Below are 17,196 nucleotides of genomic sequence, written 5' to 3'. Positions count from 1 at the left end.
CTCCTCCCGAGACTCCCCAAAGCCTGTCACAGTAAGCCGAGGCTTCCTGGAGAAACTGAGGACAGGAGTATTTTCAGCGAAAACAGTTTAATCTTGGGGGCAGTCAAAAGCAGCGAAATGTCGGGCTATGACTGGTAGTTAGGCCAGGGCAGAGGAGACACTCTTTGTGCCCCTTCAGTAAATACCGACTTAGGCCAATGAGGACAAATCCCTGCTGGGAGGACGGCGTTTTCGACAAGGGCTGACCTATCAGGCTCTCCACGGCTGGCCTGTCTCACGGAGCCAAGATGACATCGTCAGGGCAGCGGCTTTCTGGAGAAAGAGCCGCAGCTTAGCCAGAGACTAAGCAGCTTAGTCCAGGAACACAAAGATGGGCGTGTGCGTGTGTGTATGTGTGTGACATGTACTTTTCTCCACGGGAGCTAGATATCTATGACTCTATGTCTACATCTGAACAACCAGAAATAAAACCTACCCCAAAGACAATTCTCCACAATGACGCACGGCCGGTCCCTTGTCACATTCGGGGAGCCAGACGTGTGGCTGCTTTATGTCCCGGGCCTGACAAAGGGACTTGCTAAGCAGTCGTGGATTCTTTTCCATATGAGGGAATCGGGGCAGGGGGGGCTATCGGCTTACGTTGGGTGACGGAGGGCGGGGCGTGGGGTGGCAACACTGAGACTTGGCAAGCCTAGGTGCTCTGGGCCTCACTGCACCCTCTGTGTCGTCTGTCTACTTTTATCCATGGCAAGACGAGAGCTTCTGGGAAGACCTGGTCCCTCATCAACCGAATCTTTGTATTTGCACCGAGGACTCGCGAAGAGTGAGCAAACACCCTCTGGCCTATTCCGGAGATTCTGGGTCTCTCTGTCCCTCAGGGTGGCGGCTGCTTTCACCTGCAGGAGCCAAAGGCCCCAGTCCCTTGTCCGTCTCAAAGCATGACGGCCAGCATTCGGAAACCAGGGCCACGCCACCCTGAGCCCCAGTTCACTCTGGGCCCTTCCAGGAGGCTGTGTGGAGACAGACCCTCCCAGAGCCCTCCAGGACCACCTGAACGTACGCCAGAGTAATCCGTCTGCCTCTTACGGGTTGGTTAGACACCACCGATACCTTGATGCCTGGCAGACTTTGATCCCGACCCTGAAGCGAAAGGTCCTGCAGCCCGGGGAAAGCCCAGCCTGCCGTGGCTTTTGGTGAGTTAACGAACCACCCCACGCCTGTGCAGCGCGGGCAGCGGCACCAGCATGCCCTACCTGCAGCTGATCGAGCAGGTCAAGGTTCTGCTTGCGTAAGCTGCTGTTGGTTTTCTCCAATTTGTCCATCCTTTGGTTGTCGCTGAGAGGCGAGGAATCGATGAGCTCTTCCTGGAGCACGTGGTACTCGACTTCGTAAGCTTGTAGCTGTTTGGAGATGTCCATCTCAAACACCTGTGGCACACAGACACGTCAGCGGGAGCTGGCAAGTCCCACGCACACAGTCAGTTCATCAGCATCCACCGAGCACCGACTCTCGGCTCAGCACGATGCCCACCCCGGGGGACCAGAGAGACGGCATCTCTTGGCTGAGAGGGGACCAAAGCATGTGCGACATCTACAAATAATTCCAAGGCAGCAGTGAGTACAAGTTTTCCGGCCCCCGTCTCCCCAAAGCCCAAGCCTCCTGTTTAATAAGGCTTACTGACAAGCTAGGTTTAGCTGTTTTTCAGCACTTGATTCTTTTTGCTGAAGCCTCCAGAAGCCTTCATCCATCTACACGGGGTTAAGAGGAGAAAAGGTACCGTCGCCGGGTCAAAGTTTAAACAGAGTCCACTAGGGCTTTCAGAGCCATGAGACCAGCTCAGTCATTAAGTCCTAGGACGCCCTCCCTGCACACAGGATGTACAGAAATGGGCCTGGGCCCCCACGTCACCCACGGCCATGAGTGAACACAGACAGCAAGCCTCACACTGTCTCCCTTCCCTGAATACGAACAGCAATGAAAAAAAAACCACAAGTGTGACTCGCGAGTGCAAAAGTGATTTGAGTCGCTCCTGCTTGTCCTTTTGGGTGATCTGTGCGGGGTGGCGGAGGGCTCCGGGGACAGGTTACACTGCTGCTCACGGCCTGGCCTTTCTGTCCCAAGGAGATGAGCCTCCTGGCCCCAGAGTGCAGCCCCCACGTGCATCTGGAAGACTGGGCTTCCCCTTGTGCTGGCTTTGCTTAGGCAACCAGGCCAGGGCCACCGTTGGGGAACAACGTTCAGGCTTGTGTTTGCTGCCTTCGAGTCTGCTCCGACGCTCGGCGACCCTGTGCATGACAGGAACCTGACCATCGCTGGCATGCTTGCGCCCACGGTGGCAGCCTCTGTGTCAATCCCTTGCTTTGAGGGTCATCCTCCTGTTTGCTCCTCTTTTACTGAACCGAGCATGATGACCTTTTCCAGTGGCTGGTCCTCCCAGATGACAGGTCCAAAGCCTGTGAGCAACCCGGCCAACTGAAGTCACCTGTCTATTCACAATTCCTACCTATGGGGAGGTGGTGGTGGGGGCACGGTGGGCTAGGTGCAGCCTGCTACCCATGAGGCGGGCAGTTCACAGCCACCAGTTGCCAACGCCTTGGGAGAACGAGGAGGCTATCTGCTCCCAGGGGGCTCTAGAGTCGTGGAGACCCTACCCAGGGGCGCCATGAGTGGGCACTGACTTTATGGGCCTGGGTCTGTTTAGCCCCTGGGTGGCACAGAGGGTTAACATACTGGGCTGTGCCGAGGGAAAGACTGGAGGGTTGAATCCATTCAGCAGGTCCCTAGAAGGAAGGCCTGGCGATCACTTCCGACAAGACCATCCACTGAAAACCGCACCGGCAGACGTGGGGTGGGCCGGAGGGCGAGTGAGCAGGGGAGCATCCCATGGCCAGCAACTAGAAGCGCCTTCACCTCTCCTGGCTCTCTGCTTCTCTAAGAATGGCACAGCAACTTCAGAAACTGGGGCGTTCACAGGCACACTTCTCTGCCTGGTGAAGCAGGAATGAACCCAGTTTCATATTTTCAGTGTTGTGTCAACAAGCTCACGTATCCACTTTTTTTAAGCCACTGGAGTAACTCAAACATTCAAAACCAAACTCACCGCATGGAGTCGACGCCGACTCACAGTGACCCAGTATGGCAGGTCAGAACTGCCTCTCTGAGTTCTGGGGCCATCCCTCTTTTTTCATCATTTTATTGGGGGCTCGTACAGTTCTTATCACAATCCACCCATCCATCCATTGTGTCAAGCACATTTGTACATCTGTTGTCCTCATTTTCAAAATATCTTCTTTCTACTTGAGCCCTTGGTATCGATCAGCTCCTCATTTCCCCTCCCCCACGAGCCCTTCATCATTCATAAATTATTATCTTTTCGTGTCTTACATGGATCAATGTCTCCCTTCACCCACTTTTCTGTTGTCAGTCCCCCTGGAAGAGGGTTATATGTAGATCATTGCAATCGGTTCCCCCTTTCTCCCCCACCTTCCCTTTCCCCTCCCCCTCCTGGTATGGCTACTCTCATTATTGGTCCTGAGGGGTTTATCTGTCCTGGATTCCCTGTGTTTCCAGCTCTTATCTGTATCCATGCACATGCTCTGGTCTAGCCAGATTTGTAAGGTAGAATTGAGATAATGATAATAGAGGGCAGAAAGCATTAAAGAACTAGGGGAAAGTTGCATGTTTCATTGGGGCTACACTGCACCCTGAGCAGAAAGCCCTGTTATCTCGCGTGGTGCAGCCGGTGTTTCAAGCTGCTGTTAACCACAGCGCCCCGGGGCTCCCACTGAAGCCACAGAGTTACGTTGTGGGAAGCTCAAACAAAAAGGTAATGCTACCAATGCGATGTCCGGCATCTTGCATTTTCCTCCACCTGTGTTCTAGAGACACGCTTCCCGAGTGGTAAGCACAGCCACGCGTCTTCCTCCGTGGTAACTCCCTCGGCGTGGCGATGCGTTTTTCATAACCTAACTGCCAAGGCCCTTGCAGTCGCCCATCAACCCAGCATGCTCTGTTTGCCCAACCTGTCCGTGGGTGCACATCTAGTTAACTTCCAAGTTGTTGACGTGCACAATCATTCTTAAGGCTCCGTCTGGTTTCCCCCACCCCTCCACCTAGATGCTGGATTCTCTCCTATGGGATACGGTCCAAGAAGAGGGATTACTGAGTCGAAAGGGATGACTGTTTTCCTGGCTGGTGATACGTATCGCTGAATTGCTCCCACGTGGGAAGAATCTATGTCCAAGTCGGACCAGATGTGGGCATGTGCTTGCCACTGGATGGGGGCATAAAAGAACAGCCTTGATCAACCCAGTCGGTAAAGCACTGCATGTTATTTACATGGGAATTACTCAGGAAGCCAACTAGTTCCCCAGAGATTGGCTGACTAGCTGGGTCTCTCCAGTGAGCCGTCTGGTGGGCCTCCTGGCCCACCAGCTGCAGCCAGGCATGGGCTTTTCTCTCGCAGACCCCCTGGGCCGGCTCTGCCTGCTGCTGCCGCTGAGCCTGGCTGTCTATCCAGACAGTGACGAACTGTGTCCTTCCCTCCCTCTGCTCTCAGCCCCACCCTCTTCCCTTGGTCTCGGTGGCATTCCAGGGTGGGCCAGTGGGTGACATCTCCAGGTATCTACGAGAAGGGGGTGCGCTGTCTGTGGTCAAGTCAAAACAATAATAAAACCAACTCAACACTGGACTGCTTTTTATTATTACCCTGTGCCAGCAACTCTGAACCCCGCCAGCAGGGAGGGCTCCCCCCAGGGCAGAGGGTGGTAGCCTGGGCACTGCCAGGAGGCGGGAACCACTTGCACGCAGGGACCTCTTCAGAGGCTGGCTTCTATCCTCAGCGCTTCAGCACAACCAAGAACTGTGTGTTTTAAATAAAAGTCCACCTCAGGGTTCTACAAATTTTAAGTCCCTGGTGTAGGGGTGGGGTGGGTAGGGGAGAGCTTGATAAATGCAGATGTATCTATATAGGAGGTCCCCCGCCCCTCAAAAAAGATCCTGACCAATGTAGATTTGATGTAGGTCAGAAGCAAACACATGCCCCCGTCTCTCCCCCCAAAAACAACCCAGAGTGCCACCGAATCCCTCCTGCTGTGTCCTGGTGGGCTCAGGAGCCATGGTGAGAGGCTCCATGGGGATTTCTTGGTTGGGAGCATCTCAGGAGCAGGGCCCTGAGCCCTTTGAGCTGGGTGGGCTCCACCCACCAACCTTTAGCTTAGCTATTAAGTGCGCACTGCTGGCCCTCCCCAAGGGACCAGGAGCAGGCCCTGGACTCTGTTTCTAACGGGGTGGTGGTGGGGGGGTGTCTCCATTTGAGATGGTGAACTGAGCGTTAGGCTGCTGGGGACAGGCTGTTCGGCCCATTTGCCGAAGGAACTCTCTCCCCCGCTTCGACTGCTGGTCTTCCTTCAACTGAACCTCTGGCTTCCTGGTCAGGTGGCGCTCCAGAAGCCAGGAAACCACCAGCCTCCTTCCTGCACTCGCCTTTGTCCCACTCAGGAACATCAGAGTCTTGAGCCTGGCCCTGCCGGTAGGATGGGCTCCGGGGGTCATACAGGTTGTCTTGGTGGGCACAGGGCCCGCTCAGGACGCTGGCAGAAGCTTTACAAGCCCTTGCCCTTCTGCCTGGACTCTGCGGAGCTGTCTGCCCTAACCTGCCCGAGCCAGCACCCCAGAGCCTGCCCTCAGCTGCTTTCCCACCAGCTGTGGGGAGGGCGCTTGAGGAAACAGGCGGCTGTGGCTGGCCCAGAGGAGCCCTGGACACCCGCTTCCCGGCCCAGGCGGGTCTGCACTCCAGAAAGCACATCTGCGTTCTTCAAGTACCCTGAGGGCCTGCCTCATTTCTTCCCCGGCACCTTCAAGGGCTTGGGACTCGGGAGCTGCTGGATGTGGAAGGGGAGACCCCCTGGCGGGGAGGGGCAGAGAGAGGCGGAGGGAGGTGGTCCTGGCCAGGAGCACTGGGACATTGGTCCACATGGCAACGTGGGGCGGGAAAGAGGCTGAGGGCCGCCCAGTTCTCATCACGCCTGCTTCTCGGGGAGACTTGGGAAGAAGGAAAACCCGAGCGCCACAACATGGATTTTGGCTGCACAGCATCCCTCTCTCCCTTCCCCCACACCCCGCCTTCTCAGTGCCTCTTAAACTCTGAAAATGTCAGGCTCCACAGCCCCTCAGCGGCCCTAACACATGCGCTATAGAGGCTCATTAGGGAATAGATGAGGGTAAATGCCAGGAAGGGCAGAACAGCCTGGGGGTTAGGAACAAACTAATCAGTTGCCCCCACCCCCACCCCACCCCACCGATTGTAAGGCACGACACACGAGTGTGCCCCAGCCGAGCCACCGTGTTCCACAGGGCTCTGCATAGCTGCTATGGGAGGAGATTGCGGGCCAGTGAATTAGCCACTGATAGCCCTCAAAACTCCCTGTCCTCTCGGGGATGTGGGCACTAAGAAGTGACACCAGGTGCGGACAGCTGCCCATAGAACCTGGCAGAAATGGGGACCCGACAGTCAAAGCCATGGACACCCAGGGACGAGAGCCCGAGGTTTTAAACAGAGAGAAGACAGGTAAACATGGTCGCCATGTGTCCATGTGGCATCTCAGACAGCATGCGCATGTGCTCACGTACACACACACACACACACACACACACACACACACACACACACACACCGTGAGACTCTCTTCCCACACACACACACACACACACACACACACACACACACACACACACACACCGTGAGCCTCTTCCCCCACAGCCACACACAGACACAGACTGCTACATGCCTCCTCCGTGCCAGTCACACGATGAGATGCTGTTCAAGATGCACCGTGGCAGCAACCAGCTTCTGCTCAGAGGGAAACGCCCGTTTGCCCAGCCCAGGCCGCTGGCCACACGCAGCACAGGTCCTACCTGACTGATGGTCTTCTCCATCTGCACCAAGCCCAGGTTCGGTAGTGTGTTCTTGATGAAGTCAACTATGGTTTCCAGGTTCTCGTGCTGTAGGATCAAAGGCTTATGGCTTCCCAGCAGGCTTAGTGCCACTTTAAAGATGACCTCTGAACCCTGAAGAAAGATCATATCTGGGGGAACACAGAGATGCCCCAAGTTACGCTAAAGCTGTTTCTGAGGACATACTGCTGCGCATTCTCCCCACAGTCAAGGCCTGCGTGTGCCAGGCAGTTGAAAAGGAGGGGGCGGGGGGGGGGGGTGAGGTTGGCAAGCCTGACTCGTGGTCTGGCCTTCCCTTCTAGCATGAAACTTCAGTTCTGGCGGGAAGGCAGCGCTGCAAACAGTAACAGCGCACCATGCACACCGTCACTGCCTTAGAGGAGGCTTTTTGCTCGAGTGCTGTCAGGAGCCGGCCCGTCGGTCCTGACCTATCTGGGCCGGCCCGGTATGCAATGTAAGGAAACGCTGTTTCGCTCTAGAAGAACCAAACCCAAACGGGCTTCAACATTTTAAATGAGAAAGGAGACAAGATAGATGAGTCTATTCCCCCAGAATCCTCTGGGGCCTAAAGGCGTTTATGGGTAAAACAGAAAGATCTTGCGTGACAGGCGCAGCATCCGAAATTCAGACAGAATTTCATGGGAAGGGGCACCCGCTCCCTCTGTTTGGAAAGACCAGCTTTGCTAAGATCTCCGAGCCACCCCTGCAGAAGCATCTCATTACACGCGAGCATGCTGGAGTCTAGAGCGACAGTGGAGTGGGAAATGCTTTTCCCTTTGAGAAGTCAGCACTTCTCAAAGGGAAGTGGCCACTCGCAGTGAGCCTGTGCGGCCGAGCAGAACTGCCCCTGCGTTTCCCAGACAGTGAACTTTCCTCGGAGCGGATAGCCTCCTTTCTTCAAGGGAGATGGAGGAGTGGCTGTGGGTTCAAACCCCTGACCTTGTGGTTGGCTGCACCACTTGCAAGGCTTGCGAACAGGAGCCACTCTATGCTAATTTTACATGAGGGTGCAAGGGGGCGTGAGCAGCAGGCCAGGCCTTGATACCCACTCCAGCAGAGCCGTCTGGTTGGTCCAACCCACAGTAATCGCCCTACAAGGGAGGGCAGGAGCGCCTCCACGGGGTTTCTGAGACGGCACATCTTTCCAGGGCAGACCACCTCAACTTTTCCCCTCAGAGCAGCTGGTGGGTTTGAACCGCTGGCCTCGCTCTACCCACTGAGCCTCCAGGGCTCCTTCAAGCACTTGGGTGACTACCTAGCAAAGAGCCCTGGCAACACAGTGGCTACCCAATGGGCTGCTAACTGCCAGTTTGAAACCACCAGCTTCTCCTCGGGAGAAAGGCGAGGCTTTCTACTCCCGTCAAGAATTAGTCTCGGAAACCCACAGGGCAGTTCTACCCTGTGCTATGGGTCGCTGTGAGCTGGAATCGACTCCGTGGTAGTTGTGAGGCTGACTACCAGTTTCTTCCCCTTTGGGGGGCAGGATGATGGAAGAGGCAAAGGCATCAGAGACGCATCACATCTAAGAAGATCAGGAGAGCTGAGACAAGGCCTGTCCAGCACCCTGCAGCCCTGCTTCTGTACCTCTCCATGTCCAAGTCCACTTCCCTCCAGCCGAGGCTGATTCCCAGGGACCCGCCAGGAGTTTCTGAGAATACAGACCTTGTTGGGGGCAGACAGCCCCAGTTTCTGTCCTCAGAGTAGCACTGAACCACCGACCTTACGGTCAGCAGCCCAACACCTAGCCCACAGGACCACCAGGGCTCCTGCCAGGCCGACTCACCGCCAACCTATCTATCGCCTTCTAGTGGGCTCGGCCTCACAGCGGCCCTATGGGACACAGCAGAACTGCCCCTGTGCGCTTCTGAGGCTGTACAAACCCTCCTCTTTCTTCTGTGGATCGACCGGTAGGATCGAACAGCTAACCCTCTGGTTGGCAGCCCAGTGAGTAACCCTCAATGCCACCAAGGCTTCTGTAGTCTAAGGCAAAGGGTGTAGGCTCAAAGATACAAAAGGCCCGTGCCATGTCCTGGACAGGAATCTGAAGACAATGTGGTGTGGTCAGAGCTATGGCTGTGTGTGGGGAAGGTGCAGTGTGAGGTGGACAGGGAGGTGAGGCCAGGTCACCGTGGGCCGTCCACCATCGGCAGCTGTCTGCACACAGCAAATCCTGCCTGAATACCAGAGGGCCTCTTCATGCAAGATAGGCTCTACTGGGGGCGAGCCGAGAACCACTCCCCTTACAGATCTCACAGCAGGAACTCCACACCGCCTTGTTTCTGTTGAGGGAGAACCCAGGCCCACAGGCTTACGATGAAGCAGCCCCAGGCCCAGAGAGACCCTGGGCATGAACAGTGGGTATGGGGTGACACCACAAAGCTCCCGACCACCATGGAACCAGAAGGGCAATGTTCTGCTCTAAGGGACAGAGGTAAACACTAGGCAGGATGTTATTGCGAAGAACTTGAAAACTGTTGCCGTCATGTCTAGTCTGACTCACAGCAACCCTAAAACACAGAGGAGAGTGTCCCCCGCGAGGTTCAAAGCCAGTGAACCTTTAAAGAAGCAGACAGCTCCACCTTTCCCACCTAGAAGAGGGGAGGCTGGGAGTTTGCACCACCAGCCTTTCAGTTCACAGCCACGCACCACCAGGGCTCCTTATGAAGTAGCTACATGTGACTCCATCACTCAGCTCTAAGTGAAACAGAATATGCTGTCCACAGTGTGAACAGGGAGACCTGGTGGCGCAGTGGGTTAAGTACTGAGCTCTTGACTACAAGGTTGGCAGTTGGAACCCACCGGATGAAGCGGTTTGCTCCCATAATGATTCCCAGTCTTGGAATTCCCAAGGGCTGGTTCTCTGCTGCCCTAGAGGGCTACTCTGAGCAAGACCAGACTGGATGGCCGTGGGCGGGTGGGGACCGCTGAGTGGCCCATAACCAATCGGCCGAGGGCCTCAGCAACAAAAAGGGAGTGTTTTCGGCTACCAAGTTATAAATAGATGTGTTGTAAGAACTCTTTACTCTTCCCAGACTTCCTAGTCACATTTGCGTGAGCCAGCTCCTTAAAATAAACCGTGTGTGTGTGTGTGTGTGTGTGTGTGTGTGTGTGTGTGTGTGTGTGTGTGTAATGACAGCACATCACCGGGCCTGTTTTTCTCCAGACAACCCCAAGACACATAGTAAACAAACAGGAAAGAACCCGAGTTCCCAAAAGTACTCCTTTCATTGTGGAGTGCAAAACCAAGTTGTACAAGCACTGATTGGGAGGCGGGGGCTGCTAGGTTCCCACAATGCCAGGGAATGGCCCAGCCCCGGGGTCTCTGCACGGGAGGCGCTTTTGCTCTGGCAGGACAGGCGGAGACCCGGAGCCCACGTGGTCGCTGAGGTCAAGACTGAAGACGGGTGGGGGAGTCACCAACACATCAACAAGCGCTGACCTTTGGACCTCCAGCTGGCCACTCAGGCAAGGGTGAGGAGTCATGGGAGGAAAGCGGGGAGGGCATGAGAAGGAGGTTCAGGAAGAACAGCAGCCCAGCTGCCGGGAGGGAGAGCACGAAGGAGCCATCAGTCATGGGGACGCCCCTTCCCTCGGGGGCACAAACACCAAGTGCTGGGCTCATCACACCGCTGGCGGTTCGAACCCGCGCACAGGGGCCTTGGGGGGCTCTGTGACACAGTCCTCTCGGCGAGTTGGGTTTTGCTTCTTATCAGTCCCAAACCAGAGGCATGGAGGGAGAGGGCCCAGGGGGTGACGTGCCTGGGGCTGCCTGTCCAAGTGTTGTTTTTTTTTAAAAAGGTCTGCATCGGGGGACCCTTGTTTTGAGAAACTGGCGGAAATCCAGTATGGCTGGTGTGTGTGTGTGTGTGTGTGTGTGGGCGTGGGCATCTCGGTGGGCCCATCCACAAAGCTGGTCCCGAAGGTCACAAAACCCAGCCCTGACTGAACTCAGACGAAGGTCAGTTCTTGGACAAGCGACAGCCAGACAGCCAGCCAGACAGACAGCTAAGCAGAATCACATGACAAACGCTGTCTCCTTCGGTCAGTTCAGGAAGAAGACTCACCGAAGACTCTGGCCACAAAGCCCAGCGGGAACTGGGAGGCGAACACGGTCAGAAACCAGGGGGCGGCGTAGAGGCTGGGGCCGATCTCCTGCTCCTCCAGGTGCGTGTGGAGGTCGCGGTGGTAATCGTGCAGCAGTCTCGAGAGCTGGTACATCTGGATCTGCAGGGACAGTCCGCCGGTCAGGCTGAGAACGGAGTCAGCGGCTAGTGCCATGAAGCTACTGACCCAGCTCCTGAGGATGTGTGTGAATGACCACCAACTCTGCATTCAGCCGTTCAAACCACTCACCAGTCTCCTGCCCACCCCCACCCCACCCACATTCTCCCCAACCCCCTCCCCCATCTTCCTCTCCCTCGCGGGGCTCCGTCCTCCTTTTCCACCCAATAGTGTGCATTTTTAAGCAGCGTTTGGAACAGGAAGTCCACTCGGCTTGCTTGCGGTGTCCAGTGGGCTCAGCCACTGACTACGCGGCACGTGCCGTGACCCCCTGCCCCCCTCCCCTTGCATTGTCTCCCAAGTTAAGCGTCTGCCTTCTCTCACAGACTTCAAAGATCCTCTTGCAAACACGTGTTCTTAGCAAAAGTCTGGCCCTGGGGAATTAGTGCCAAGTGGGGTAGCCTGTCTGCTAAGAGTGAACTGTGGGAGTATTATGATGCTATTGCACATGCCCACTTACCGTCTATACTCAAGTACAAGCCAACCCAGATACCAGCCGAGGCACCTAATTTTACCACAGAAATGGCATTAAAAACGTGCTGGAAAACTCGACTTATACACGAGTATATACGGGACATAAGAAATTCCCCTGGGACTTTCTTAAGTTCAAGCAATAAGTGGGATCAGTGTGGCTTCTTTGGGTTGTAACAGAGAGAGACTAGGCAAGTCAAAAGAGATACTGGGCAAGTCAAACAGAGAGATACTGGGCAAGTCTAAAGCAGAAAACAAGTGCTTACGACGTGAGAGGGAGAGAGAGAATGACCTTTTCCAACTGAAGTTGAACTCCAGCTCCAGGGCTCCCCCACCCTCTTACAGGGAGTGTAAAGTTCCGGCTTGACCCATTAGTAGGCCACTGGAGATCCCCTTGCAGAGGGGTCTCGGGGAGGAGACGAGCCAGTCAGGGTGCGATGTAGCAACGATGAAAAATACAATTTTTCCTCTAGTTCCTAAATGTTTCCTCCCCACTCCCACTCTCATGACACGAATTCTACCTTGCAAGTCTGGCTAGACCAGAGGATGTACACTGGTGCAGATAGGAACTGAAAATCCAGGGAATCCAGGGCGGATGAGCCCTACAGGACCAGTGGTGTGAGTGGTGATACTGGGAGGGTAGAGGGAGAGTGGGTTGGAAAGAGGGAACCGATTACAAGGAACTATATGTGACCTCCTCCCTGGGGGACGGACAACTGAAAAGTGGGTGAAGGGAGACATGGGACAGGGCAAGATATGACAAAATACCCATTTATAAAGTATCAAGGGCTCATGAGGGAGGGGGAGTGGGGAGGGAGGGGAAAATGAGGACCTGATGCCGGGGGCTTAAGTGGAAAGGAAATGTTTTGAGAATGATGAGGCCAATGAATGTACAAATGCGCTTTACACAATTGACGTGTGTGTGGATTGTGATAAGAGTTGTATGAGCCCTTAATAAAATGATTAAAAAAAAAATTCTGGCTGGAAGCTTCTGCACCTCGCAGCAGCCCCACGATGGATGGGGTGCCAGGGCTCCCAGAGGCCCCAGACCCACCCCAAGCTCAGGAGAAGCAAGACCCTACTGAGATATGACCTGGTGGGTAGACTGCTCTCTGAAATGGAAGGACACCTGGGTCCTTTAGAGTCTCCTGTGGTGACGCTAAGTGAGCTAAAACTCACAGAGCCCCCTTTCTCTCTCCCGTGGCAGACGCCCCTACTGACGCGGGAGGGGGTGGAGTAGGATAGAACCTGACGCTGCGTGGGACCTGTTATTTGGGGCAGAACTCTTTCAGTGAAGGGGTGCTCCCTTTCAGGAGACTCTTCCTCACTGGGTTCATCTTCCCAGCTCAGGGAAAGACCCTGGGACTCTGAGAAATTCCTTAGCTCGATCGACCCTCTCCAAGGATCCGTGCAGCTCTGACCTCCTTGTGTCGTCTTGGTAAACGAATGAATGCATAAACACAAGCTCCAACAGGAAGAGCCACGTCCAGGAACATTCTGGAAGCGGGAAGGCGCTGAGCTCTCCCCACACCTCTGACCGGCAAGGCAGCAGCAGTGGGTGCCAGGAACATGCCTCCTTCTGTGGTTCTCTTCTGAAGGGACTGTTTATTCCACACACACTGTCCGGGTGCCCACTTCACATCCCAGCCACTGTCTCTGGGACCAGGGACACGGCTGGTTCTGAGAGAAGCCTGCTTCCTTCCTCTCCTGAAGCTTATGAGCCCAGTCATAAAATCACCAGGTGAATGGAATGCTATGGCCATGGAGATGACTCTGGCTCGTGGGGACCCTGCAGGTCAGAGCAGAACTGTCCCATACCGTTTCCAAGGCAGCAAATATTTATCTGTTTTGACAGGGGAATGCAGGATGTTTACCCACACAGATGATGTGCTTAGTGGGAACCTGCAAATTGTCCATGTGGTTCATTGTCACATATATATACATATGCACAAAATGAAGTGGGATATATAAATATAGATACATCCATTTATATATTCCATTCCCATTTTATTTTTTTAAGGTGGTAAATCTTTATGGAAGCAAGCTGCCACAGCATTCTTCTGGGGACCGTGTGGCAGCTTTGAACGGGTAAACCTTTGAGGTTGGCGGGGAATGTCTGTTCAACCGCTAGGTCGCCAGGGCTCCTAGAATGTGAAGGAGGAACCTGGAAAGGTCACTGTGGATGGAGAGTACGTGGTGCACAGGCGAGGACACAGGAGAAGACTGACAGAGGGCCGGGGCTGGAGGTGGGGTGGCCAGAGGGCTTCTCCCAGGATGTGACACTTCAGCCTAGCGAGCCCTGATGTCAGGGAGGTGGTTGAGTGAGGGAATGAGGCCCAGGGGCAGGGAGCGAGTATTGCTGGAGATGGAAGCAACCAGGTTGCAAAGGCTCTGATGCAGGAATTCCATCACCCAACATGGTTAAAGGGCTGGGCTGGGAACTGGAAGATCAAGGGTTCGAGTCCCCCCAGGAGGAACTTTGGAAGAGAGGTCTGACGATCTAGATGTGAAAAAACAGCCAATACCAGCCCCGTGGGGGACAGCTCTATTCTGATACTTGTGGGTTGCCAGGAGTCAGACCCAACCTGTTGGCAATGGGGGCGGCCCTGGAGGATGGGTAATGGGGTTGTTCATCAGTGTTCCTTGGGGGACCGTTTTGGTCCAAAAGGTGGAGGGTGGCGAGGCTCGGGAGCCAGACACGCCTGTTGGGCCCAGCTCTGCCGCTGTCCTGGTTGGGGGACATGACCTTTCTGAGCCTTGGTTTTCCCAGCTCCTAACGGAGTCAAAGGGTCGTGTTGTCTTCCCTGGTGACGGTGGGGTAGGCACGCGAACAAGCTCCTTAGGCAGAGCTGGAAAGGGGTCCCAGCCCCCCCCCCCATCTTTACCTGCAAGATAATCATGTCCGGCCGGTACTGCTTCCGCAGCCCCACGTCGAACATGAGGAACTTGAGCATTCTGAACGCCTCCTCCTCGCTCATGTGCAGCAGCAGGATGCCGGCCACGAAGCTGAGCCCCTGGCAGTACCCCACCTCCGGGTCCAGCAGCGAGTAGGCCTTCAGGATGTTGTACAGCGACAGCTGCCCGGCTCCCAGCTGGGCTGAGAAGTAGGGATGTGTCGGGAAGGTCCGCCCTGTGAAGACAGCACGCGTCAAAAGCCTGTGGGACCAGGACCAACCACTCGTCCTTGGAATCTGGATCCGGCTGTCCCGCAGCATCTGAACTCCACTCTGCTCTGCACACGCAGCCGGCGGGCTGCTCCTGGACTCGTGCCAGCCATTCGAAAAGCCAGCCACCACTCAGGTCTGCGCCAGGGGGTGCGTGTGCAGGGGAAAGAAGGGGCACCCTTTAGCCGTGTGCGTTTCTCAGTTTCCATAAACAATAACCGCTCTTTGAAACATAACCACCTTTCTCAAGAGGAACGCAACAGTTGGAATTTCTTTACCAAAAAACAGAACAAAAGCCCAAACCTACGGCCATCAAGTCGATTCTGCCTGACGGCAACCCTGTAAGCCAAAGGGAGCTGCTCCGGGTGCTTCTGAGGCGGTAAATCCTGTGCAGGAGCAGAGAGCCTCCTCTTTCTTGCTCAGGGCATCTCATGGATTCAAGCTGTGGACCTGGCGGTGAGCAGCCTGACTAGTTACCTATTACACAACAGGGGGGTTCCAGGTGCAGTGCAGTGGGTGACCAGTCGGGCTGCTCACTGCAAGGGCAGGAGTGCACCAGGGTGGCGGAGAGCAACCACTTGGCATGGCTCGCCCACGGTGTCTTTGTAACGGCCATGCCGTGGCTGTGGGGTCATTTTTAACAATTTGTCCTGCATCCCGCGGCGTTCTAAAAAAGTCCCGATTTTTGGAACGAATGCATAATAAGCTAAGGTATACGGGTTTCGGCTGCCATGTGGCTCTTTCGCCAGGATATGAGTTTGATCAATAGTGTCCCGCTTTTGCCCCGCTTTACCAATGTTAAAATCTGGTCACCTTAGTGTAAGGATGAGGGGTCTCAGAAGCAGGAGGAGCGGACAGCCCAGCACTGAGGTGGTGGAGGCACCACAGGCACTGACAATGCACCACCGAGACCAGAGGCTGTGGGGCACAGCAGCAGGCTGGCTTCCCGGCAGAGACCACTGGGACCCTGGGGCTGAGAGGCTGAGGACCAGAGAGGCACGCGGCTGCTGGCTGAGGGAAGCTTGGCTGTGGACCAAAGACCGCGTCTTTACTGTTTTCTGGCCTTGACTTGTGGTCATCTGTTAACTTCTACAAAGAAGCCCCCTCTCTCCCAAGTATGAGCTTCCACGCTATCTGTGAGTTTAATGCGGCCGTTGCGATAGACGACGGGAGAAACGCTTGATGTCGGAGTTGGGTAAAGCAGGAAGGCAGGTGGACGCATGTCTGACCTCTGCCTTGGGGCCATCACCCTTGGGCTGGTGGGGAGACGGGAGCCTCCTAAAGCCAGAAGAGGTGAGGTGTGGCTCCTGGGTCATGTCTTCAGCCAGCTGCATACATAATTCACATTTTCTAGTGAACTTAACCACCGATTCCAGTTGATTCAGACTCACAGAGAACCTTCCTATACAAAGTCCCCAAGTGTGAACATCTTGACGGGAGCAAGCCATCTCAATCTTCCTCCCTCGGAGCACCTGGTAAACTTGAAGGGTTCACCATGTGGTTAGCAGCCTAACACCTAGCAGCCACCTTTAAAAACGTAAAGGGAAACAAGTGAAAGGGACTTCAAGACAGTTGCTGAAGGAAGCGATGTGATCATTACTTTAGCATGCCAAGACATCACTGCCACTCCCATGTCAGCTCGTGGGTGGCTGTGATCGGGACATCTTTGTCACTCTTCTCTCAAACGCCAGCAGGGTCACCCAAAGTGAACAGGGGTCACCCAAAGTGAACAGGGGTCACCCAAAGTGAACAGGTTTCAGCGGAGCCACCAGACTAGGAACAGGCGAGGAGAAGGGAACCTGGCTCCCCACTTGGGAGGAAGGAGCCGCTGAAAGCTGGGCGCAGGGCTTCGTTTCATTCTGCTGTGCGTCCGGTTGCTAAGGGTCAGGGCCGACATGGGGGCGGGCGCGCAGCAACAGCAGCAGCACCGACACTACGTCATCCCGCATGCACTTGACTGCACGTTTCGATTCGCAGTGGCCACAACTCACAGCACCCTTGTGTGGCTATGTAGTCACTTGTGTTAGTCTGGGTAGACCAGAGAAACAAATCCACAGAAACTCCTGTGTATATAAGAGAGAATTTTATATAAAGGTTAAGTGTACATTAAGAAAGCATCCCGACCTAGTGCTGTCCAAGCCCTAAGTCCAACATTGGCTCATATGTCCAACACCGATCTACAAAGCCCTCCTCCATCTCACAAAACACACGCAATGACACCGACTACAGGAGGAAAGCCGAATCAGTGAGCATGTAAGCATCTCAGTGCTGGCAGGGGTCTCCACGCGGCTGCTCCAGCACCCAGGGCTGCATCAGGGTAGGTCCA

The 17,196-nt window shown here is 55.1% G+C and overlaps 1 protein-coding gene across 4 annotated transcripts in view; it reads right to left on the bottom strand.

Annotated features, from left to right (window-relative positions):
• Positions 1 to 17,196, bottom strand: part of TBC1D1 (TBC1 domain family member 1) — a 247,413-nt gene that overhangs the window by 3,122 nt on the left and 227,095 nt on the right. For all 4 annotated transcript variants that reach the window (XM_045284028.1, XM_004703352.2, XM_045284030.1 and 1 more), the window contains 4 exons: positions 14,592 to 14,836; positions 11,019 to 11,178; positions 6,916 to 7,085; positions 1,254 to 1,427 (listed from right to left, as the gene is read on the bottom strand). In XM_045284028.1, the coding sequence (XP_045139963.1) occupies positions 1,254 to 1,427; positions 6,916 to 7,085; positions 11,019 to 11,178; positions 14,592 to 14,836 (749 nt within the window). The remainder of the gene's footprint in view (positions 1 to 1,253; positions 1,428 to 6,915; positions 7,086 to 11,018; positions 11,179 to 14,591; positions 14,837 to 17,196) is intronic.

The sequence above is a fragment of the Echinops telfairi genome, unplaced genomic scaffold (assembly GCF_000313985.2).
Source record: "Echinops telfairi isolate 266 unplaced genomic scaffold, ASM31398v2 ScPeMD7_7468;HRSCAF=8506_0, whole genome shotgun sequence".
NCBI lineage: Eukaryota > Metazoa > Chordata > Mammalia > Afrosoricida > Tenrecidae > Echinops > Echinops telfairi.
The sequence above is the reverse complement of the archived record's forward strand: the minus strand, read 5'-3'. Positions and strand labels throughout refer to the sequence as shown.